Source organism: Canis aureus, chromosome 20, assembly GCF_053574225.1.
Source record: "Canis aureus isolate CA01 chromosome 20, VMU_Caureus_v.1.0, whole genome shotgun sequence".
In the NCBI taxonomy this organism is placed as follows: Eukaryota; Metazoa; Chordata; class Mammalia; order Carnivora; family Canidae; genus Canis; species Canis aureus.
The window spans coordinates 23,757,491-23,781,752 of record NC_135630.1 but is presented as its reverse complement, the minus strand read 5'-3'; the positions used below and the strand labels follow the sequence as shown (position 1 = coordinate 23,781,752).

The 24,262-nt window shown below is 36.3% G+C and overlaps 1 protein-coding gene across 9 annotated transcripts in view; it reads left to right on the top strand.

The window, feature by feature from the left end:
• The first annotated feature begins 289 nt into the window (after nt 1-289).
• BLTP1 (bridge-like lipid transfer protein family member 1) overlaps nt 290-24,262 on the top strand; it is a 204,605-nt gene continuing 180,632 nt past the window's right edge. For 7 of the 9 annotated variants that reach the window (XM_077861144.1, XM_077861145.1, XM_077861150.1 and 4 more), the window contains exons 1-6: nt 292-517; nt 3,027-3,107; nt 17,604-17,748; nt 20,695-20,811; nt 21,845-21,923; nt 23,039-23,103. In XM_077861144.1, the coding sequence (XP_077717270.1) occupies nt 17,652-17,748; nt 20,695-20,811; nt 21,845-21,923; nt 23,039-23,103 (358 nt within the window). In that variant the 5' untranslated portion in view covers nt 292-517; nt 3,027-3,107; nt 17,604-17,651. Of the gene's footprint in view, nt 518-2,551; nt 2,740-3,026; nt 3,108-17,603; nt 17,749-20,694; nt 20,812-21,844; nt 21,924-23,038; nt 23,104-24,262 lie in introns of all 9 variants that reach the window. The other 2 variants (XM_077861143.1, XM_077861149.1) reach the window with 2 other exon arrangements.

Below are 24,262 nucleotides of genomic sequence, written 5' to 3'. Positions count from 1 at the left end.
ACCGGTCAGCTTCTCCTCTCCGTTCGCGCTCTGCGGGTTGCCGCGTCCCCGCGGCTCCGGGGTCGGGAAGGCAGGGCGCGGACACTCGCTCGGCGCGACCCCGCCCCTGACCTCCGCCCCTGACCTCCGCCCCACCGCCCAGACTCCACCCTCAGCCCCGGGACGGGCGGGGAGGGGCCGGGGGGAGGGGCCGGGGGCGGGGCGGGCGCCGCAGACTCCTGGGCGGGGCCAGGCTGGCGTACCGGCGTCATGACGCAAGACGCTACCAGTTGACGCAGCCGCAGTGACGCCTGGCCCCAGCTGGGACCCCTCCCATCCCTCTCCGCCCCTCCGTGTCAGTGGCCGGGGACCTGGGCCGCACCTGTGGCTGCCGGCCGGGGTGGAGGGCTTGGAGGGTGTGGCGCGGGCAGAGTTTCGCGGCCCGGGTCCGGCTCGGCGCTGCTGCCGCTGCCCGAGGCCTGTGGGGTCCCTCGGAGAGAGGCCGGAGCGGTTCCAGGCTGCCCCGGCGCTCGCCCAGGTGAGGGGACGGGGTCGGACTGGGCAGGGCTGGGGTGAGAGGATTCCCATCGTCTCTGGAATTCAGCCGGGTCGGAGTCTCGGGGGTTTGGCGTCGTCGCTGCTGTGTGTTGCGGTGTCGACTCATTTCTCAGTGTCTTGTACGGCCCCGGGACCTGTCGACCTGGTGTCGGAGGTCAGTGGGCAGGCCTGGAAGGGCCGTCGCGGTCAGATTGTTGGGGGCGCGGACGCAGGAGCGGCCTCTGTGGACGGCGATTCAGGCGGGTGGGCGGCGCCCGCGGCTGGTGCGTGGACTCGGCGGGCGGGAAGGACAGTGCACCTGCAGGCTCTGGCTTTAGCCTTGCCAGCAGCTCTGAGCTGCCGCGCCCCCGATAACGTAGGGTCTATTGACCGAGGGCAGTGAAGCCTTTGAGCCCCCTTTCCAATCCAGGCGTGGAGTGTTTTGTATTCCGAATTGGTGCTGGCCGAGTCTGCGCTATGGAAGAGTACATTTCGTCGGAAACATTATCTTTTGGTCAGAGGAAGGTGAAGGGAAGTTGGTTTTCCGTCTGCAGAATTTTGGCTCCCACCCACTCTCCCACACCTAACTCCCCATCCCACTGGCCTTAGTTTTGTCATTGGAAAGTTAGGGACGCTTGTTTTTCTTTCTTTTTTTTTTTAAGATTTTATTTATTTATTCATGATAGACATAGGGGGAGAAAGAGGCAGAGACACAGGCAGAGGGAGAAGCAGGCTCCATGCAGGGAGCCTGATGTGGGACTTGATCCCGGGACTCCAGGATCGCGCCCTGGGCCAAAGGCAGGCGCTAAACCGCTGCGCCACCCAGGGATCCTGGGACGCTTGTTAAATGGAAAGAGTTCTGGTAAATTTCCGCCCTAAGGAAATAGCCTTTTAATTGTCCAAGCGTGTAAGTTTCAACTGGTTTCATGTTGCTGCTTTCACTCTTTGCATGGCATTGAAGCGGATTTATTCTAAGTTAACCATAAACATTAAATATAAAATTAGGTGAATTAACCAGAATATTTATCTTAAACAGAATTGTTGAGTGGTACATATTTCATAGGCATGTTATCTCATTTAATCATCATAACAATCCTATCATATAAGGTCTTTTATTATCATTTCATAAAGATACAGCCCTAAAAATCAACTTGTTGAAAGTCAGGAGATGTGATTTAAACCAGATAATCTGACTCCAGTTTACAGTCCCTTAATCAGTATGCCTTATCATCTCCCAAGTATCTTAAGAGTTTGCAAGGTGATTTCCATTTGATGAAAAGTGTGCTATGTGCTTGGAATAGGAAGGAAACGGAGACATGATTTTTTAAAAAGATTTTTTTATTTATGATAGACAGAGAGAGAGAGAGAGGGAGGGAGGCAGAGACACAGGAGGAGGGAGAAGCAGGCTCATGCAGGGAGCCCGACGTGGGACTCCATCCCAGGACTCGATTCTGAGACTTCAGTATTGCGCCCTGGGCCAAAGGCAGGCGCTAAACCGCTGAGCCACCCAGGGATCCCCCCTGAGACATGATTCTTGCCAGCAAAGACCCAACAGTCTGAGACAACAACTTTTTTAAGGTCACAGTTTGAGTATTTTTTTAAAGATTTTATTTATTTATTTATGAGAGATACAGAGAGAGAGAGAGAGAGAGAGAGAAGCAGAGATACAGGCAGAGGGAGAAGCAGGCTCCTTGCAGGGAGCCCGATGTGGGCCTGGATCCCGGGACTCCAGGATCATGCCCTGGGCTGAAGGCAGGTGTTAAACCGCTGAGCCACCCAGGGATCCCCGATCCCTGAGTATATATATATATTTTTTTTTACAGATTTATTTATTTGTTTATTTATTTGTTTTATTATTTATTTGTTTGTTGATTGAGAGCACACAAGGGAGCGTGCCCAGGGTGTGGGGCAGAGGAAGAGAGACAATCTCAAGCAGATTCTGAGTGCAGAGTCTGACAGGGGTCCTGATCTCATGATAATGAAATCATGACCTGATCCCAAACAGAGATGCTTTTTTCTTTTTTTTTTTTTTAAGATTTTATTTATTAGAGAGGGGGAGAGAGAGAAGCAGAGGGAGAAGCAGGCTCCTCCACTCGATCCCGGGACTCCAGAATCACACCCTGGGCTGAAGGCGGCGCTAAACAGCTGAGCCACCGGGGCTGCCCCGGAGTCAGATGCTTAATGGACTGAGCCACCCAGGTGCCCCTTGAGTATGTTTTAAAGGTAGGATTTGACCTCTACAACTCTCTGACTATCCAGTCATGCTCTTTCCATGGGTATAGTGGTTTTTGAAACATTTAGAATGCTGTAGTTTGGAAACTGTGGTCTTATTCTAGATTTAGAAGTATTTCTTGTTTGGAAATTTTAAAGAAGGAAATGCAATTTTGGAGTACTATTAAAAACTTTACATGTGTGTGCGTTCACACACATGTAATCCAGTAATCTGAAATGGTGAAATGTGGTTAAGCCAGACTATCTTGTATAATTGGATAAAATGTTGTTCTTTTCAGGTTAAGATGAAACTCTGCAGGTAGACCTTCTGAAGATAAGGAAGAAGAAAAACAACATTACAGACTCTGAAAAAAATTTGGGTAAATATTTTGGCTAAATTTAAAAAAAAATCTGATTTCTATTTAAAGCTGAGATAAAGGAAATCTTTTTCTGCTTCAGTTGTGTTTTAATCTTCTTAATTGGTCAAGGAGTAGAGGTTGGGGGGGTGTATAATATGACCTGCCATTTCTTTTATATGACTTTTGAATTGTTGATATCCGACTGACAAGTCAAGTGCATAGTTTGTGTATTGGCAGGAGAAAGCCAAGGGAAACTTTGGCTTGATTCTTGATCAAGTATCAACATTTTTTCCCCCTCTTTTGCTTGTTCATTTATCTGTCCATATTATAAAGAGTTTTCGAAGAAGTGAAGAAAATTAGTTTGGTTTGTTCTTTACAGAAAACTGGGTATGATTGAACTCAAGTATATTTTTTATTATCAGTTCTATGGAAAATCATAGAAGACATGGTTAAACATGATGAAGAAATAATTCATTTCACTAATATTTATTGAGTATCATATACCTTATTTCAGGCACTATTTCAGTTTTTTTAAGTATTAGAGTAGTAGTCATCATGGCCCTGGAAAGTCTAGAGTATTTTTTCAAGGTAATATTTTTGTGAAATACCATACATTTTTTTTGAGTTTCAGATGCAAAGATATTTTTGGTTTATGTAAAAGACTTGGAAAACACTACCCATATGGTAAATATTTGTATTTATAACAAATCTTTCATAACTTTAGTTCATAAATGAAGGTACTTTAAGGTACTGTGGGAAAATAGGATTCTTATAGTCTTCATTTTAGCATACTCTTTCATGTTAAAGATAGTGATAGAATTTGAAAAATTTCATGAAAGATTAAGAAAATTAACTCTTTCATTTGAGAAAATTGCAGGCAATTTGTAAATAACATATAGAAGTGACATGGTCAAGCAACAGTCTGGGGATGAATTGAAAGAGTGATGAACTTGGCAGAGTGGTTGGTGATCATTTAGAGGTTATTGTAATAATCCAGGTGGCAAATGAGAACCAGAAGTATAGTGATGCAAATTGGAATTAAGGATGGAGATGGATTAGAGAGAGGCAAAGGACATGTACTGGGTAGAACTTGGTAGGCTTGAGGGAGAGTAGAGTCAGGATAATTTCTAGTTACTGTCATGTTCAAGCACATAATTAATGTTCAATAAATATTTGAAAGATAACTCAATTTTATGATCTCTGGCTTGGGAAACCGAGTGGGGCCAATTACTATGGCAGTATAGGAAGAACAATAGATTTGGAAACCTGGTTGGAGAAGACCAGTTTGGGGCTATAGTTATGAGGCATCTGTGACTTCCAAGAAATGTCATTAGGAAGTTGTATATATGGATCTTAGTTAAGAATATCCAACTGGAAACATAAAATTTAGTTTCGTATTATAGGTGTTGGTTAAAAGCAATGGGACTGGATGAGATTACTCAGGGAAAAATAATGTAAAGTAAAAGAAGAGAAATGAGGATGGGGAACACTAATAAATCAGATGGAAGGAAAACACACCTCAAAGGAGATGAATGAAAAAAAAAAGAGATGAATGAGTAGATAAGAAAGCAGGAGAATTACAGAAGTTAGTGGGAGTACTGAGTTTGGAGAAAGGGAACAATTAAGTATCTTTGAGACATTAAATGAAGACAGGAAAAGTATCCATTGAACATGTCAAGAAGTTGTTGACCGGAGCAAGAGCAATTATATATGTGGAGCCAGTTCACACTGGGTAAGAGATAAGAAAATTGAAATAGCTGATGTCATTTACTCTTTCAGAAAGTTTGGTTTCAAGTGGAATAGAGAGAGGATAGCTAGAGATAGGAGTTTGAGAGAGAGTTTTTTGTTTTCTAGAGGTATAGATAATATGACTTATAATCTTTATTCGCTGAGGATAAAAAAAAACCATCAGAAATAAAATTTGAGGACAGAAGAATGAGGGAAAATAATTAATCACTGACTAAGCTGGAAAGGATGGAATATTAGGATTCAGGTCAAGGGAACTTTAGATAGACTTCTACTAAGATAGGAGGTAAGGAGGTGGTGATGGTTATAGACACAGATCTTCTTTTATAGGCGGCAGGGTAGAGGTTGCTCTAGAGTCCATTCGGAAGACTTCCAGTTAGAATAGAGAGAGGAAATGGTTCACTCATATAATTGGTAATCTTCTTGGTGTGTTATTACTGATTCCTCAACTTTTGGTAAGTTGGAGGAGAGTAGAGTGCAGTAGTTTAGCTTAACATGACAAGTATGAACCATTAGGGTAGAGATAACTTGCAATTATCTTGCAAAATTAGTTTTATCATATTTTGTATTAGTTATCTATTGCCGAGTAACAAATTATACCTGAATCTAGTGGTCTAAAATATTTAGTATCTCAGTCTCTGTGGGTCTGGATTTGAGCATGCCTAAAAACTGGTTCCCTCTGGTCTTAGGGTCTCTCAGGAGGTTGCAGCCAAAATCTTGGCTGGGACTTTAGTTGTCTCAACTGTGGCTAAAGGATTTGCTTCCATGATGGTTCACTCACATGGCTATTGGCTGGAGGCCTCAAATCCTCAACATGTGAACCTCTCCAGGCCTTTTAAGTGTCCTAACAAGGCAGCTGATTTCCCCTGGAATAGATGATCCAAGAGAGCAAAGAGGAAGATGTGGTGCCATTTTTGACTTACACACCATTGCTTCTGTCATGTTCTTTTAGAACCGTATCACTAAGTCCAGCCCACACTTCAAAGGAGGAATTAATTAAGTTTCGTCTCTTGTAGGGAGGAATATTAAAGAATTTTTGGATATTTAAAAACTACCATATGTCTTTTAGCAATTGTCAAGTTCTTTAGGGTCAAATAAGCTTTTTCAAAGTACATAAATATAGCCTTTATGGCCAGTTGAGAGAGAGGTTCTAGAAAAGTGGGGAGGTGGTTAAGTCATATTTGGCTCACTTTATAAATTGGCCTTCTGTGCTGCTAATCAGTCTCTATAACTTGATGTATTACCACTTGGTTATTTAAAAAACAGTGTTGACCTCTGATTTAATGGAGGATCCTTTCAGGAGAAGAAATGCCATAGTGGGAAAAATATGTTTTTTATAGCAAAATATTAATTTTGGTAGCATTCATAGTAGCTTCTAAATGTAGAGCTGGGAGGAAGGAATTCATTTTTCATATAAAGAAACTGAGAATGAAGAGATAATTACTGAGGTCATATCTTAATTATGTTTGTGCTTAGCTTCTCAGTGCCATATTTTTCTCATCTGTAAAGTGGGGAATTGTAAATGAACAGTTATTTATGACAATTAAATGATTACATATAACATGTTTAGAACAGTGTCTAGGACACAGTAAGCATTGAATAAATGTTATAGCCATTGTTATGGTAGCTGTATTTTTATCATTTTAATGGTGAATTAATACCATGGAATGAACATTTCAAAGAGAGGAGAACATTGACCAAAATGTTTAAAGTTTAAACTTTAGATTACTGATCTTATTGTACTTTGTCACATTTTATGTATATGTAAAGTATATTTCTATTCATATCCATTTTTTTCTATCCGTACTCATTTAAAATGAGAGTGTTGGTAAATATGATGAGAGTGTGGCCAGTTTCTTTTTCCTTCTTCCCACACCCAAAGACCCTATTTTGTTGGGCCAGTAGTTTGAATTTTTTTTTAATTTTTATTTATTTATGAGAGAGAGAGAGAGAGAGAGGCAGAGACACAGGCAGAGGGAGAAGCAGGCTCCATGCACCGGGAGCCCAACGTGGGATTCGATCCCGGGTCTCCAGGATCGCGCCCTGGGCCAAAGGCAGGCGCCAAACCGCTGCGCCACCCAGGGATCCCTGAATATGTATTTGGTAGAGTTTTCTGACAGAAGTGACAGAAGGTAGAAGATAAAAGAGAAGCGTAAGGGCCAGATAGGCAAAAGGAAATAGTTTTATTACTAAAATCCTATAGAATTTTATTTTACTGGTGCTTTTTAGTGTTATGGCTTCTGGTGTATTTTTAATGAAAATGATATATTGAATTCTTAATTAAAAGAATTAAAGGAAACTTACAGAGTGTGTTCACTAGTTAGTACAAAAAGGGACGACAGAACCCCACAACCAGTATATGGGTTGTAGAAGTGGGAGGATTAAACCTTTCACTTAGTAGTTACTGTTCATCTCTTTGTATTACTGACCATATCAAGGAATATGATGAAGGTAGTAATTAGTTCTAGTGGACTATTTAAAGCAGGCTATATTTAAAAATCATGGTTTCTTCTAGATTTGGAGAAGTTGAAGTCAGTTCTTTTTACCCTTTTAATAGATACGTTTTCTATAGATTTTTAAAATATTTGTTTTGTTTTTGCTTTTAGTAAGTATTTAGGTAAACCAGCATAAAATTATGGCTATAGAAGTCAGGTTCCCAAAAGTGCAACATTATTGTTGAATGATATGATTTCTTAGATGTTAAAAATTCTTCCGCATATAATATAAAGAACCATTATTGTAGTGTAGCTTATGATGTTAAAAGCATGTTTAATTTGCTAATTTATAGTGTTTGAATTGTCACTCACCATTTCTTTAGCAATGGTTGCCTGGTGACTAGTGTATTTTGATATTTGATCTGCTTCTAAGAATCGTGTTCACTGGTATTTGTAGAACTATGTTATTTATATTAACTTAATACTTTCTTGATTGTTATTTATGCCAATTAATTTTTTTGGTTTTAAAATTCTGTTATTAAATATATATTTTTCTCATATATTGTGAAGAAAGAAATACATTTTAGTCATTGTTTACTGGTATGCATTTTATTTTTCCTAGCTTTCACCTTTTTTTGTTCAGTTGGTTTTTTTTTTAAGAACATTAATAATAGTAGCTTAGCTACCATTGTTGTAATGTTTCTTGTCAAGCACTGTAGTGTGAGTTTTATGTTTGCTTTGTGTTTTTAATGCTTTCAGCATCTCTTCAAGGAAGACATGGCCATGTGGAAACAGGCTCTGAGGTGCAGTAACTTGCTCAAGTTATATCCTGGCTAAGGAAGGAATTAAAGGGATGGACCGAGCTTTCCATTTCAAATTTGGCTTTAAATCCTAGTCTAGTTCCAGGATACTAGATGATTTCTGTAATTTCTGATGGAATGTTATTTTATCACTTAATTCTGTTGGGTTTTAGAGTTAGTGAATTGTGTTTCTTACACATAGAATCCTGAGACTGAAAGGGATCTGGAATAAGTCTTTCTAGGCAGAGAGGATTATATACCTGGTCTGACTTAAGAGGATAATTGTCTGTCTTGTTTGTTTAAATTAATAGAATAGGATGTTATATATTTTTGCTTGATGTGTACAAAGCTACTGCCCTGGCCAAAATTGTTAAGGAAATTAAGTTTGCTTTTGTTGCCCACCATCTCCTTTTTAAGATTTCTCCCATCTTGGGAATCTTGGGCCTTTCATGATATCCCTGGATCCTGCTTGTCAGTGAGAAAAGTCATCCGGTAAATTAATTTACACTAATAATACATGGTAATAATTAATGGTAGCTATTACTGAGGTACTTTAGTTTGCATTTTAAGAGAGAATATTGGTTAATACTCCATTTAAAGAAATGGGTGGTAAAATTTTAGGCTTTTGTATCCTGATGAGTAAAATATTTTAGGCAGGGGGGCTTTTCAAATCACTGTATACTTATTTTAAGTGAGATGTTTCATTATAGTAGGTATGTCTATTTTCTGTACTTATTGATGTAGCATCATGGAGTTGGAAGGAACATCACATTTCAGGCCACTTACCTTTAGATTGGTGAGTGGTCATTGTTCTAAATGAGTAGCTCAAATGTTCTACTCATTCTTGAAACTTACTTTGAATAAAAATGTTGTGATCTGGTTTATGTTTTGCTTTTGTTTGGGGATGTCAATATGCCATAGTAGAGATGAGCAGTCTGTTTAGATAGTGTTTTTATTTACTGAGACATTTGGGTCAATTACATGGCTTCTTAACTGCAAGGAGGATGTAAATGACTTTGAAATTGGCAACTTTGTTACATATAAGCAGAAACCAAACAGCTGAAAAACATAATTATATATTCTGAAACACTTAATGTAGATTAGTAAAATTGGGCCCAAGGGCAGATAACGTAAAAATATGTAAGGTGCATACCTCATAGAATTTCTAGTATAGGGTATGGCTATGTTCTAATAGATGGTTAATTTTACCTGATGATGAAGAGAATATCGTTGTTGATGAAGTTCAAAGGGAAACTGTAAAGTTGATTTTCCAACTCTTAAAACCCATGTAATTTCTTTTATAGAAAAGAACTGTAATTAATTCCAAATAACTTTAATATAATGATCTGAAGATATGTGAACACATTTTATCCAAAGATTTGTGACTTCATTGTTGTATGAGATATTTGAGAATGATTAAATTTTTTTCACATTTTTGTTGTATTTGAAATTGGGTTATTAAAAAGTTGAATATCCTTTTCTTAAACTCAAGCAAATAAAAACCAGATTTTCTTGAGACTGAAAAGATCATTTAGGAATCTCTTTGGCCCTAGGTACATTGTGAATACTCATTTTTGGCAATAGTTTATAATTATGTACTTTTTATAATGATACATTTATTTCATTCATTTCTGAAACAAGTATTGAGAGACTGCTGTATATAGGAACTTGGTTGGGTATGGCACTTAAATGAGTAGGGCAAACTCATCTTTAAGAACAGCTGTCTAGTTGGGGGGGGGACAGACTTCTGAAGTGATAATTATGATATGATAACTGGGAAGATACAGACAGTGATTAAAACAGCCTTTCTTTAGCATTTTCTGTATTGCCAGACATCCTACTAAAGATTATTATAAATATTCCAAATCTTAAACTTAATACTCAAGTCCTTAGCTATTTTGTAGAATCTTTAAGCTCAATAAATATTTATTGAATGGACAAACAAAAAAAATAACCCTACATTATAATGCAACTGTCTTAAGTATGTTGCTCCAAAAAATCAGAATCAAATATATACTTTCCTATGACAGTTCCAGAGAAAGCTCTGGCTCTTTATAACTAAGTTTTCTCACATCGTAGGTAATATGTATTTTTTAAAGATTTTATTTATTTATTCATGAGAGACACAAAGAGAGGCAGAGGAAGAAGCAGGCTCCCTGTGGGGAGCCTGATGTGGGACTTGATTCTGGAACCCCAGGATCATGCCCTGAGCCGAAGGCAGACACTCAACCACTGAGCCATCCAGGTGTCCTTCATAGGTAATATTATATAGACATATTGCAGTTTAAGCCTGGTATAGGAAAACCTTTTTTTTTTTTCTGAAATCCTATGTCAAATTATGGGGCGATCTCTCTCTCATAGGAGTCATGTAGCCCTGGAAGAAAGTTAACCAGTGCAGTGAGGTTTTCTTGAGAAGCTGTGGGCAGGTACACAGATCATCCAGTTTCCCCCACTCCTCTTTTCTAAGGTAATCAAGTAATTGTTGCTGAGGTAGGGTGGAGTTGGGTGACTTGGGGTAAGCTGTGGTGATGAAGGCCCTCTCATCCATATTTCCTTTCACCTACCACCCTAGGGCCATTCTTCTGACAGCTGTTATGAACACAAATTAAAGACTAAGAAAAATAGAAAAATAGAAGAGGAGTAGAAACTGTAGAAGTAATGGGATTAGAACCAAAAAACGGGAGTAGTAAAAAATCAAAGAAAAAATGAATGAAATAGAAGTTTTAGATAAATATGAATTTGAGTTTTTCAAAAATATATAGAAGCCACCAGATTCTCTCATCTTTCTGTCTCCAAATCTCCCCATATGTGGGTCTTTCCTTTCTCTTTCTTCCTGTTCAGATGAAGGAAATGTTTCTTTCTGTCAAACCCTGTTTCAAAACCCAGCATATATATGCCTTGAATTAAAGCAAACTTTCAAAAAATATTAAGTATTTAATACTGTGTCCTTTAAATTGTATGATTTCATGATCTCTTTATTTTTAAAAACATTTTATTCATGAGAGACAGAGAGTGAGAGGCAGAGACATAGGCAGAGGGAGAGAAGTAGGCTCCTCAGAGAGCCAATGTGGGACTCAATCCCGGGACTCCGGGATCACACCCTGAGCTGAGGGCAGATGCTCAACCCCTGAGCCACCCACGTGTCTCATGATCTCTTTAAAGTACAGAATCTTTTTTCATGTAATAGAAAACTGTCCTCACATTTATAGGACCGATAACAAAAAAAAAAGGGCCTTAGTTTGGGTTTCCTCAGAAAAAGCTGGGTAAGCTTTCAAGTACAGATAGTTTATTTGGGAAGTGATCACAGGAAACACTGGTAGCAGGATGGGGAAGTAAGAAAGGAAAGGGACTGAAGTCAATAAAGGTTATTCCTAGCAGTTACCACTGTGGGCATTGGAGCTCACGCTCTCGGAGACCAAATAAAATATGTCTCAGGGTTACTCCAAACTAAGAGCAAGGAAGCTGTAGGTGTATATCCAACACTTTCCTAGCCATCATTAACATAAACTGGCATTTCTAGCTTGTCCTAATTATAAGCTGAGGTGTTTCTGCAGTCAAAAAGCAGTCTTCAGTAAGATGTTATAGGTGTTCAAAGTGAGCAATCTTGTGTGTAGAGGTGAATGCCTATATGAATAAGACACCAAAGCATTGGTTGCCATTACAAAAATTTATACAGTGTGTTATTTCTACGTGCTAGATGCTATTCTCAATGCTTTACATGTACAAATTAATCAATTCTCACTATTCAGTTCTGTGATGTAGAAGGTATAAGAAGTGTTCTTGTTTTATAGATGAGTGAATAGAGCACAGGGAGGTTAAATAACTTGACTCTGGTCACTCAGCTACAGTGTTAGAACTGTTCTTTTTTTTTTTTTTTAAGATTTTTTATTTATTCGTGAGACACAGAGAGAGAGAGAGAGAGAGAGAGAGAGAGAGAGATTCAGAGACACAGACAGAGGGAGAAGCAGACTCCATGCAGGGAGCCCGATGTGGGACTTGATCCCAGGACTCCAGGATCACACCCTGTGCCGAAGGCAGGCTTAAAGCACTGAGCCACCCAGGCGTCCCATGAACTGTTAGTTCTAATTTAGATAGGCTAGTACAGAATCTGTGTTCTTAATCCATATAATCCAGAACAATGCAGTCTGAAGCAGGATTTTTTTTTTTAAAGTAGGCTTAACGCAGGGCTTGAACTCAAATTCATGAACCTGAGATCAAGATCTGAGCTGAGACCAAGAGTTGGATGCTTAATCAACTGAGTCACCCAGGTGCCCCCCCCCAACTTTTTTTTTTGGGGGGGGACTTTAAAATTTTATGATGTATGTATTTGGGAGAAACAGAGAGAGGGAGCTTATATGGGGGTGGGAGGAGAAGAGGTTGAGGGACAAACAGACTCTCTGCTGAGCATAGAGCCCAATATGGGGCTCAGTCTCAGGACCCAGAGATCATGACCTGAGCCAAAATGAAGAGTCAGACATTAACTGATTGAGCTACTCAGGTGCTCCGTTTTTAGAGCTCTTTTGATGCTGTCTTTCTTTAATAACTGCCTCTTCCTTGTCCCTTGCCCAATCTCTTCCTTATAGTGTTCTTTACCTCCTTCCTTGATGCAGCTTTTCTGCTGGCCCTTTCCAGAACAGTACAGCTATTCTCCCTTCCGTTCTTACCCTCAAGGTTATCAAATCAAATAATTCTTGCAAAGGTGTTAACTGATCTTTCTGATGTCATGATGAAATTTGTTATTGCTCAGTATTTGCATTTTAATTTTTTAAAGACACAAGTGAGAACTGAAGAAAGACATGATGGTAGAATGACAGATGCCAGAGTTGTTATTTTTGGGTTTGGAGATCTATTTGTAAGGAGAGACCATGAGATATGTGCTTGATTAAGAAAAGCCTCTTTCTAACCTGTTATTTCCTGTCTTCCAGCCACCACGCTCCCTTTTTCTTTTTAAATTATGGAAGTATTATATGCCAATTGTAAAACATTTAAGCAATACCTAAGTATCAAGAGTAAAAGTGAACATTCTGCTTCACTGATTCTTTTCCTTCCCCTGAAATCTTTGCCACTACTCTCTCTATAGGTAACCATTCATGGAATTGCTAGTGTTTATGCAAATTTAAAAAAATGTGTACACACACATACTTTATATTTGTGCATACATATACATATATGTGTATATATAGGGTATATACATGTAACATATATATAACGGATAGTCTTTTTTCTTTTAAACATAAATGCAATACTATACATTTTGTTTCTCAACTTGCTTTTTCCCTGCTAACATTGCATATATTCTGGACATTTCCGTGTATCAGCCCATATAGAGAACTATCTCAGTCTTTTAGAAAGGTTCCATGCATCTTATTTCCCAGGAAAGTATACCATAATTTATTTAACTATTTTCCTATTAGTCGACCTCTTTTCAAATTTCCCAGTGTACTTATATAATGCTGCAGTAATTATTCTTGAAAAACATCCTTTTGTGCCTGAGTGTTTATAAGAGAGTCCTAGAACTGATATGTCCAATTTAAAGTGTACACATTTTTATAGTATCTGATAAATTATTTTTCCCAAAGATAGTTTATGCCTATCAACTATGTATGAATGCCCATTCTCCCATATTTTTGCCAATATAGTTGTTTGCAGTCTTTCTTATTTTCACTTAATATGACTACTGGGTGGCAAATGGGGATTATCTCCAATTGCTAGTGATAGTATCTTCTTCTGTAAATTGACTATATATTTTGCTGATTTTCCTATCATATTATTTGTATTTTTTGTTGTGATTTATAGAATGGCTTCCATTTTTGAAGGACCAAATTAAGTTTTGGAATTCTATCTCTGTAAGTGTTAATGCAAGTATTAGGTGTTTGATAATTTTATTTTCTTTATGCTAGTGAGACAGAAATAAAATTGAACGTAGTATTTGAAAAGATTTTATAGGTAATTCATTTTGAAAAGTAATTTTTTGGAAAGGTATTTCCTAAAATGGCATAGTAGTGGTAGTGCTAAATTAGGAACTTTAAGTCTCTGGTTTGTGCTATTTTTGCTTGAACTATTTCACATTTTCATGCTTTTCTTTGTACGTTGCTAAAAGAATAACCGTCAAAATTTCTGTTCTAATGTGGACAGTTTTGAAGTGAATATAATGGATTCAGGAAAAATGAAGAGAATATAGATGAATTATGGAAATACTGAGAGAGCTTGTGTTGAAACATGTAGATCAATGTTACTATCTTATGTGCTGGATAAAAATACCATTTAAAATGATGTGATACTTGAAAACAGTGGCTATGTTCAAAGGCACCATCACAGGTATTGTGGATACAAAGGTGAATAAAACAATTCTTATTGGTCATAATCTATTGGTAGAGAGAATCAAGATAGATTAGGTTCAGATTGTGCATCTTTGGCAGGCATTTAGAAGTGAGGCTGTGTTCCTCTATTACGATGGTAGCTATATTTGTGGTGAGCATAGCATAATGCATGGAGAAGTTGAGCACTGTGTTGTATACCTGAAATGAATGTAACATTGTATGTCAACTGTAATCAAAAAAATTTTAAGAAGGAGTGCACAATTCAGATTTATCTTAATATTGATGGTGTCTGATCACTTAACTAAATTTCACAAAGTTCCTCCTTCATCATTAATAATTTTGATGGGAGTTATTTTGAGTAGGAGAATCTTGTTACTTATCAAAATTTAATTGATTATATTTTTTTTTTTTTTTTTTTTTTTTTTTTTTTTTTAAAGATTTTATTTATTTATGATAGTCACAGAGAGAGAGAGAGAGAGAGGCAGAGACACAGGCAGAGGGAGAAGCAGGCTCCATGCACCGGGAGCCTGACGTGGGATTCGATCCTGCGTCTCCAGGATCGCGCCCTGGGCCAAAGGCAGGCGCCAAACCGCTGCGCCACCCAGGGATCCCAAATTGATTATATTGATATGGATTCATAGGTTCTTTTTATTAAATGGGTTGTAATCTATTACTATTATTTATTTTGATGCTTAAATTGCCCCAGATTTTTCCAGTGGAAGCCTCTTCAAGCTGATTTCTGTGTCCTTTTGACAAGTTCCCATCATTCTTCAGGTATTTCTTTACCTTCTGGAAAACAAGGCTCATCTTGAGTTTCCTTGACCTACTTGTGGAATTAGTCATTTCTTCAAGGAGCCCTGTTTCCTTTTGATAGAAAATGGTTTTTAGAAGCAAAGTTTTCTACTCATTTTAATTGTGGTGTTGCTGCTTTCAGACCTTTTAATGAGCATATGTACATACATATACACATTTATAGCCATATTTATTTGTATACTTATATTGAAAACTATACTTTTAAGTTTTTATCAAACACCACAGAATTAATTCTAATTTTCTTCATCTATATCCTCCAACAGTGAGAAAACAGGCTTTCAATATCCTTAATATATTTACTTAATTAATCCTCTTCCCCCATACCCTGCAAGGGCTATTTCCTAGATGTGTACCCTCCTTATCCTTCTCCCACATCAACACACTACTCCAGATTGCCCTTTTGCATGGAAGCCTTATTTATCTCTTTGGAGTTTGATGCCTGGAGTCTGATGTCTTCCTTTTGGGTTCTGTCACCCTGCATCAGGCAACCTCCCTGCTCAGGCTCCAACTGCTTAAGCTGGTCTCACATAGTTATAACATTTTTTTCTTGTGATGGGAACTTTTAAGATCTATTCTCTTAGCAACTTTCAAATATATAATACAATATTATTAACTTATAGTCACCATGATGTACATTGTATCTCCAGAACTTACTATCTTACAGCTGGAAGTTTGTACCTTTTTACCACCTTTGCTTATCCGCCCCCCCCCCCAGACTGTTCACTATGAGAACATTTTTTACTCATTTTCTAAACTGTAGGGGAAAAAGGTAATTGAAAAATGAAAACATTTAAATTTTTTTTCTAGTTCTTTCAGCCTTAGATTTTCCTATCACTATTACTAATAAACCTTTTGCTGTTGAGCTTTTCCTTTTTTTAAAAGAGATGTTTAATTTGCCTCTGAATTGCTGACATTTTAACAATTTAGAAATATGAAACATTTTAATCTGGCAATGTTGTCTAATCCAATTTTAAAGTTGTTTTGTTATCACTGAAGATAAGTCTCTGGTGAGTAAATAGAAAACATTTTTAGGAAGTTAACAAGTCAGCTGTTCTGAATTTCAGCTAGAAAGTTGTTCTCATATATTCTTCTTGTTTTGAAATCTCTTTTTTCTAGTTTTCTATAAAATCACCTGTGCTATTTGGCCTTAAATGATCATTAACTGTGTAGCTCACTTTGTCATTAAAGCTAGTTTTTTGTTTTTGTTGTTGTAAATGTTGTTATTTTCTGATTTATCATAAGATAATTTTGTTATAGGTAAGTTGGGTTAGTCATATTAATACTGTATTAACATGAGGGATAATTTTTAACAGGCGGATAGTTTTCTTGTTTCTCAGATCATAAAATAAGAACTTTTATTCCTCACTTTTTACTCATTGTCAATTCATGTAACTCGTTCTCAATACATCTAAATATCCATACTTATCTTGCTGAAATGTGTGTATATACACATACATTCTTCACATGTTGGGTCACAATTTGACATGTGTTTATTGTAATCCATCCTGATAGGAGGACATCTGCTTACTGTCCAAACTCTACTCAGTGTGAATCCAAAGTAGGAAGATTGTAATAGATTACAACCCATTTAATAAAAAACAGAGCTGATGGAGGTTAAGAAGGATTAATATAAGTTAATTTATAAATACAACATTTAATGGCAGCTTTTGAGACAAATGCAGATGAATTTGTCTAATATAGATCATTAATACTTCCTTCTTATTGTTGACATAAATATCTTTTTTTTTAAAAAGATTTTATTTATTTATTCATGATAGTCACACAGAGAGAGAGAGAGAGAGAGGCAGAGACACAGGCAGAGGGAGAAGCAGGCTCCATGCAGGGAGCCCAACGTGGGATTCAATCCCGGGTCTCCAGGATCGCGCCCTGGGCCAAAGGCAGGCGCCAAACCGCTGCACCACCCAGGGATCCCCGAGATAAATATCTTTGATTAGATTTAGTGATTATGTCCCTCATATTTGGAGCCAGATGGTAACTGAACCCAAATCTATTCATTCTTAGGATGATGAAATCAGGACATTAAAAATGTGATACATTGCCATATATATATATATATATATTTTTTTTTTTTTTTTAAGATTTATTTATTTATTCATGAGAGACACAGTGAGAGAGAGAGAGGCAGAGACATAGGCAGAGGGGGAAGCAGGGTCCTCACAGGGAGCCCGATCATTGTCTTATATTTTCTATAGAAATGTGGACATGCAAAAAGAAAAGAAAAAAAGAAAAAAGAAAAAAGAAATGTGGACATGCTTTGTTGCATGTATATTTGTTGCAAAATATTTGTTTATTTTTCATTCTTAATGAACTGGAATGGGGTTTAATGAACTTTTACTTTTATTAAATCCACCTTTTTCTCCCCTTACTTGATTTCCCTTGCAGTTTAATAAATCTTAGGCCTTTAGAGGCTGGTCTGAAAAAACTTCAGTAATGGATCAGAGGAAGAATGAGAGTATTGTTCCTAGTATCACTCAATTAGAAGATTTTCTTACAGAACACAATTCCAATGTTGTTTGGCTCCTTGTTGGTAAGTAGAATATATTTTCATGTACTTTATGGGTTTTTTTGTGTGTGAATTAACAGCTGCCAAATTTTAAGCAGTAGTTAGCTGAAGTTGAAATGCTTACAATATCATTGGTTTATTTTTTGGAAAAAAGATTTTAATCTATGTTTCTATGACAATTTGCTCTGGCAAGTGCTCTTTTTCTTAGGCTCCCTCCTTCCTTGTCTGACTTAGAGGAGGTGGGAGAAGAAGAAAAACGTTGCCCTTAGCTTATCTTTCCTATTTCAAGTCCACTCCTTCATCACGACTCCTCCACTCCCATTTCAGCACATGCACATACACTTCTTTGTTTTACTTTAAAAGTGATAAATTCTCATGGTAAATATATTTTTTAATATAAAATAGAGTGTACATGCCTATTAATTTCATCTCTTTCCTCCTTATATACTTGACATTGGGCTTTACCAGTAAAATTTTTTTTTGTCTAATATTCCAGAAGTTTTCTAGATTCATAGAAATAATACAAAACAGTGTATAAATCAGTGGCAAAGAGAGGGAGGAAATATGAGGGAATGAATGAATAGGAACTAATAAGAGGGGAAATACAAAATAATAACCAGGGAGAAAATAGTGTAAGGTGTTATTGCCCGGGAAGTTTTTGTGGAAGAACAGAATTTGATTTGAATTTCAGTATAATAGTTAGGAAGGCAGAGAGGAAAATAGAAAGGGTAAGAGGGGAAAGAAAGGGTAATGATATTTATTGAACATCTTCTGTGTGCCACATACCATTGTCATTTTTGCATATGTTATCTCACTTAGTGCTCATAGCAGACTTATGAAGGCACCAGACTTTAACTTGGAGAATTGAGGCCTATAAGGATTAAATAACTTATATAGGTAACATAGCTGTTTTTTTCTGAGTGCATCCTTATGCTTCTTTCATGACACCACAGGATATGTGGTAGGGAAATGAGTAGAGGTGAAGTGTGTATAAAAGGAATTATGATTCATGATTTGTAGGTAGGATTGGATATTAAACACAATCCAATCCTATTGGGTTGAGTTATATTTCTTCTAATTGACAAAAGTGAACTATTATAAATTATCCTTAATTAAAGCCAAAAAAGTAAAATGAAATGCAAAACATTAATATGAAATTAAATTTCATAAAAGACACACTGAAAATTCTCTTCTAGTTTAATTAAGGGTGGAATTCTTATTTCCTATCATTCTCTTCACTTTATCACGTAGAATTTCTCTTTTTTTTCTATTATATACAACTCCTTTCCTTAAGGAAAAAAACAACAGTAACAACCAGAAAATCACTGAGTGATCGTTTACTCTTGCTGTTTTCCTAACTGGCCTTTTGATATTAAAGGGGGTTGGGGAACATGGTAAAATGAAAAAGCCCACAGTTCTCAGGTTGTATGATACCAGAAGCATACTTTCCAGCAAATACCTCTTGCTTTACTGAATGGCCCACAATAACCTGCTCTTGACACAGTGATTTACAGTAAAAATTAGCACAGAATGTCTTTAAACTTAAAATGTAATGACATATTCAAATCACTATGTTGTATACCTAAAGCTAATATAACATTATGTGTCAACTATACTTCAGTTAAAACAAAAACAAAAACAAAAACAACCCAAAACACTTTTTTACAAAGGAAAAAAAAAACCATCATCAAAACAACTTTTCTAGAAATAATTGTTCTAGAAATAGTTTTTATGGGCAAATCGTAGCACTTGCTACATCAGAGTTATTACTGTCAATCTAAGCTACCCTGAGAAAATGTATTTTGACTCAGTGACTGCTTTGTTTTATCCATTAAGAACTTAATGTGATGTTGCTAAGTGGTTGTACATATTAAATTGCTTTACATTACTTTGTCCTAATTTAGAAAATAGTTATTCTTTCAAACTGGCTAAGTAAAAGGAAATATTTTATCAAAAATGCTTTCTTATGTTTTAGTTTTTGTATATTCATGAACTAGGTTCTTTTGGGAATATTATGAGTCCTATAGGTGACTATATACTTCTCATGAAAAATGAGTCAAACTTGAAATATCATTTACTGTAGCATATTCACTGGCATTTTTTAAAAGTAGGTTGTTGCCTTATCAAATATAACAAAATAGTATAGGGTGGCCTGTTTAGTATAGATATGCCTTTAAGTAGGGCAAAATTCTCACTTCTTTCCATTTTTTTTTAAAAGCAGAAATTATTGATTTAATAAAAAACACCACGATTTCTTTGATTTTTAAAAATAGTTGGTTTTCTTTCTTTTTTTAAATGTCTGTAGCCTTTAGAAAATAGCTTGGGAATGAGCTTTTAGCTTGATAAAGGTGGACATTTTTCAGAATATGCAGAAATATGGGCTTTCTCTTTCCAGAATATTGTTATACATGTTTAATAATAAGTACAAAACCGTGAAAAAGGAAACAGAAAAAAAGGAAGTATTTTTTAAATAGAGAGAGTACACTTGCATGTGAGAATTGGGGGTGGAGGCAGAGGGAGATAGAGAATCTTAAGCAGGCTCCATGTCCAGCATGGAGCCCGATGTAGGGCTGGATGTCATGACCCTGAGATCATAACCTGAGCCTAATCAAGAGTTAGATGCTTCACTGACTGAGCCACCCAGGCACCCCGGGCAGTATTTTTTTAATTGATCTGATTGTAATATGTGCTTTTCTGGCTAATAAGTAAAGAAAAATGAGGAAAGTTACATAAAGTAGAATCAACATGAGTAAAGAAAAATGAGGAAAGTTACATAAGGTAGAATCAACATCTGGTATTAAAAATCCAAAGTATTGAATTGTAAGAGAACATATTACCATTTTAGAAGTAGATCCTATCATTTTTTAATGTCATAAGTAATCTTTTACTAACAAATATTTACTGAGATAATAAGGTGATTGTGAAGGAAACTTACAATGAGATTGTTTTGCTTTTTTTTTCTCCAAACAGCTACAATTTTGTCCTGTGGTTGGATTATTTACCTCACATACTACAATTCTCGAAACGTTGGTCTTATTTTAACATTGGTTCTTAATAGATTATACAAACATGGCTATATCCATATTGGTAAGTTCGAATAACACTGAATGTTTTTCTTGTATAATCTTGAGATGTATATTATAAATTTTTATTTTATAAGTTATAGTAGCTTTAGAAATTCACCTTTGTTTCATGAATGTTAACCTAACTGGAATTTCTCTCATGCAGCACTCTACGACCGAAGATGAACTATCACTTGGTTAGGTTCTTTACTTCATTCTTACTTCTTAAAGTGTTTCTATAGTAACTTTTGGGATTTTTTTTTCTTGCTATAAAAGATGCTCATTGAAACAATTTGAAAAATATAGGCACGCATAAACTATGGAAATAGAAATTTCTCAGGATTCTACTATCCAAAGAAAGTTTCTAATGGTTAATGAGGTTTATTTGCTGTTTTTTTTCCAATAACCCATACTTAAAAAATCTGTAACTATAAGTTGGAATCATTTTGTACATTTCTTTTTGTGGCCTGCGTTGTTAATTTAAGTTTCCAGCTGCTTCTAAGTGGGAAGTTTGGAGGCCACAGGATTGATTTGGAAGCAGTATGCTTCAGAAAGCCCTCAACTAATGGGAAAAAGGGTGAGAGGTAATTGACTAGAACCATTGGGACTTCCTTAAGAGTACTACTTAGAGGACATAAATAAAATTTCTCTCAAACGTAAGTCATCCTCCACTAATTTGAGGCAATGACTGGTTCCTAGAGTCAAATAAATTAATGGAGAAAAGTGGTAAATTAGTCACTGGTTTGAGGTTTATTTAAAGTTGTGCATAATTAAAAGAATTATTCATATGAAGCAGCTATTTAATGTCTTTATATGGTTAGTAGGTCAATTCATAGTGATGGTACTTATTGTACTTTTTGTTCATATTTGAAGAAAGAGCAATAGAAAATTAGTAAGGCTGTAAGGGAATCAGGTAGGAGAGAACCTTTAATAATTATTGAATAAATTGAATGCTAAGATTATTTTAAGTTTTAAGTGCTCACTCTGGATCAAAACAATTCCATTACTCACTGTTGTGTTTTTTGTTTTTGTTTTTGTTTTTGTTTTTCCTACAACAGGGTCCTTCTCTTTCTCTGTTCTTTCTGGAAAAGTCATGGTTCGTGAAATCTATTACATTACAGAAGACATGTCTATTAGGTAAAAAAAAAAAAAAGGAACTCAAACAAACGAAGTATTGTATAATTTTTTCTGATGATATTTAATATGATTTACTTTTCAAATAAAACCATAAATCAATTTTTTTTTAGTAAATCCTATCTGGTGAATTGATCTTTAAAAATATTTTTATCAGATTAATTTAGCTAAGTTTTAGACTGGCACAAACTTTATCGAATAGCTGGTTATAGAAATGAATAATCTCATTTCATTCCTAGATGAACACATGAGCCATGAAATTACCTGACCATTTTTCTTGTAGAATTCATGGTGGTCATTTGTTACATAAAACAAGGGTCCAGGGATACTGAGAACTCATCCATTAGCTCCTTATATAGGTAATAAGTTTTAAGAATTGTTTAGTATCTATTAGCTACTCTAATTTTGCTTTAAGGAGGAAACACAAATCTGAATATATTAAGAAATGACAGTATGTTTGATATATTCTTTGTTCTGCAGGCCTTGAAAGAAAAGGTTACTTTATTTTTGTGCTTAACATTTGCTACTTAACTTGAGCTTATCTTAACATTTGCTACTTAACTTGAAAGTTTGAATTATTTGAGAGGTGCTAGGGTTTGGCAACAGTCATACCTCATTTAAAACAGTAGAGTCAACTTTGTGAGTATAAAATTATTTTGAAAAGAAAAGTAAGAAGAAAAGGTTGAGAGGTTATAAGTTTATCTTTTTGAGGCGTGAGGTAATATATGATTACAGAGTTAAAGGAATATTTTTAAAAGCTTCTGTTAGCATTGTAATATCCCCCTTTCAAGATTTGGCTTTTTGTTTATATAGTTTTTACACCATTTAAAAAATATCATTTATAAAAGAAAAAAAGTTTTCCTGTTAGCACTTTCTTTTCTTATTAAATGTGATCTGGTATTAAATTTTACCTTAATAGAATAATCTATTTTAGAGCTATGTAAATTCCCCTTTCCTAACTTGAGACTATGAAACGTTTATGTATTCCAGTGATCTGAGAATTTTCTCTATTCATTCATTCATATTCATTATCAATTGCCTGCTTTTTACAATTATTAATTAAATGAGTTAAGTAAATTGTTACTAAAGTTCTTAATTTTGTAATTTATCTTGCATAGAATTCAAGATGGATTTATAATTTTTCGGTGGTGGAAAATGTATAATCCAAAACAAAAGCAACATGGTGAGTCTTCCTGTTTTTATGTATTTGAAATATTTAATTATATGATCAGTGTTTTCATTTATGGACATTGAAATGTTTCACATTTTATAATAGATAAAAATATTTTTAAAAACTGCAGCACCTATAAATCTGATTTTATCACCAGTTAGCTGAAAATTCTTCAGCAGCTTTCTTCTTGCTTAGTTACTTTAGCATATTATTTATTCAGTGTTATCCTCAGTATAACCCTTTTCCCCATAGCCTTACCTCCTTTTTTTTTTTTTTTAAATTTTTATTTATTTATGATAGTCACACAAAGAGAGAGAGAAAGAGAGACAGAGACATAGGCAGAGGGAGAAGCAGGCTCCATGCACCGGGAGCCCGATGTGGGACTCGATTCCGGGTCTCCAGGGTCACGCCCTGGGCCAAAGGCAGGCGCCAAACCGCTGCGCCACCCAGGGATCCCCTATTATGTCTGTGGATCTAACCTGTTCTGTGGTTAAAATGGACTTCCTAGTTACTCTTTAATCTTTCTACTAAGATATTTTCTTACTTTTCAGGTTCTGTGGCTTTATTTATAGTCCCACCTGACACTGCTACTAAATCTCATTTATTTGCTTATGCTAAGGATAAATAGAAAAGAGGAAATGAAGGCTCTAGACTCTTTCAGTTCTGCTTTTATCATCAGAATTTTATCACCTCAGAATTTTCTCCTGAGGTCTTTATTTCACAACTCTATAAGTGGTCCTGTGCTCCTAACCCTCCTACTCAACATTAATCATACTAGTGATTTCAAGGAATGTAGTCCTTGACTTTACTGCCTAGAATGGTGATTCTCAAACTTCTCAATCTCAGGAACTGTACATTCTTCTAAATTACTGAGGACTCCAAAGAGCTTTTATTTATGTAATTTATATTGATATGTACTGCATTCAAAATTAAGCTTGGGGGTCCATGGGGTGACTTAGTCCCTGGAACAGATCTTGAGATTCCTACAATTTCTCCAGATCATACTTTGGTAACTACTGTTCTAGAAGATTTTAGTTGGGGCTTTGGAGAGTAGTGTCAGAAGATGATGAGACCCTTCCACCTTTTCTTAGCTTTTAGGACTATCTGTGTTTTTGGCACCCCGTGTTAAGAATCTGAAATGGTAGTTAGGGTCTATAGAACTTTGGAGCTT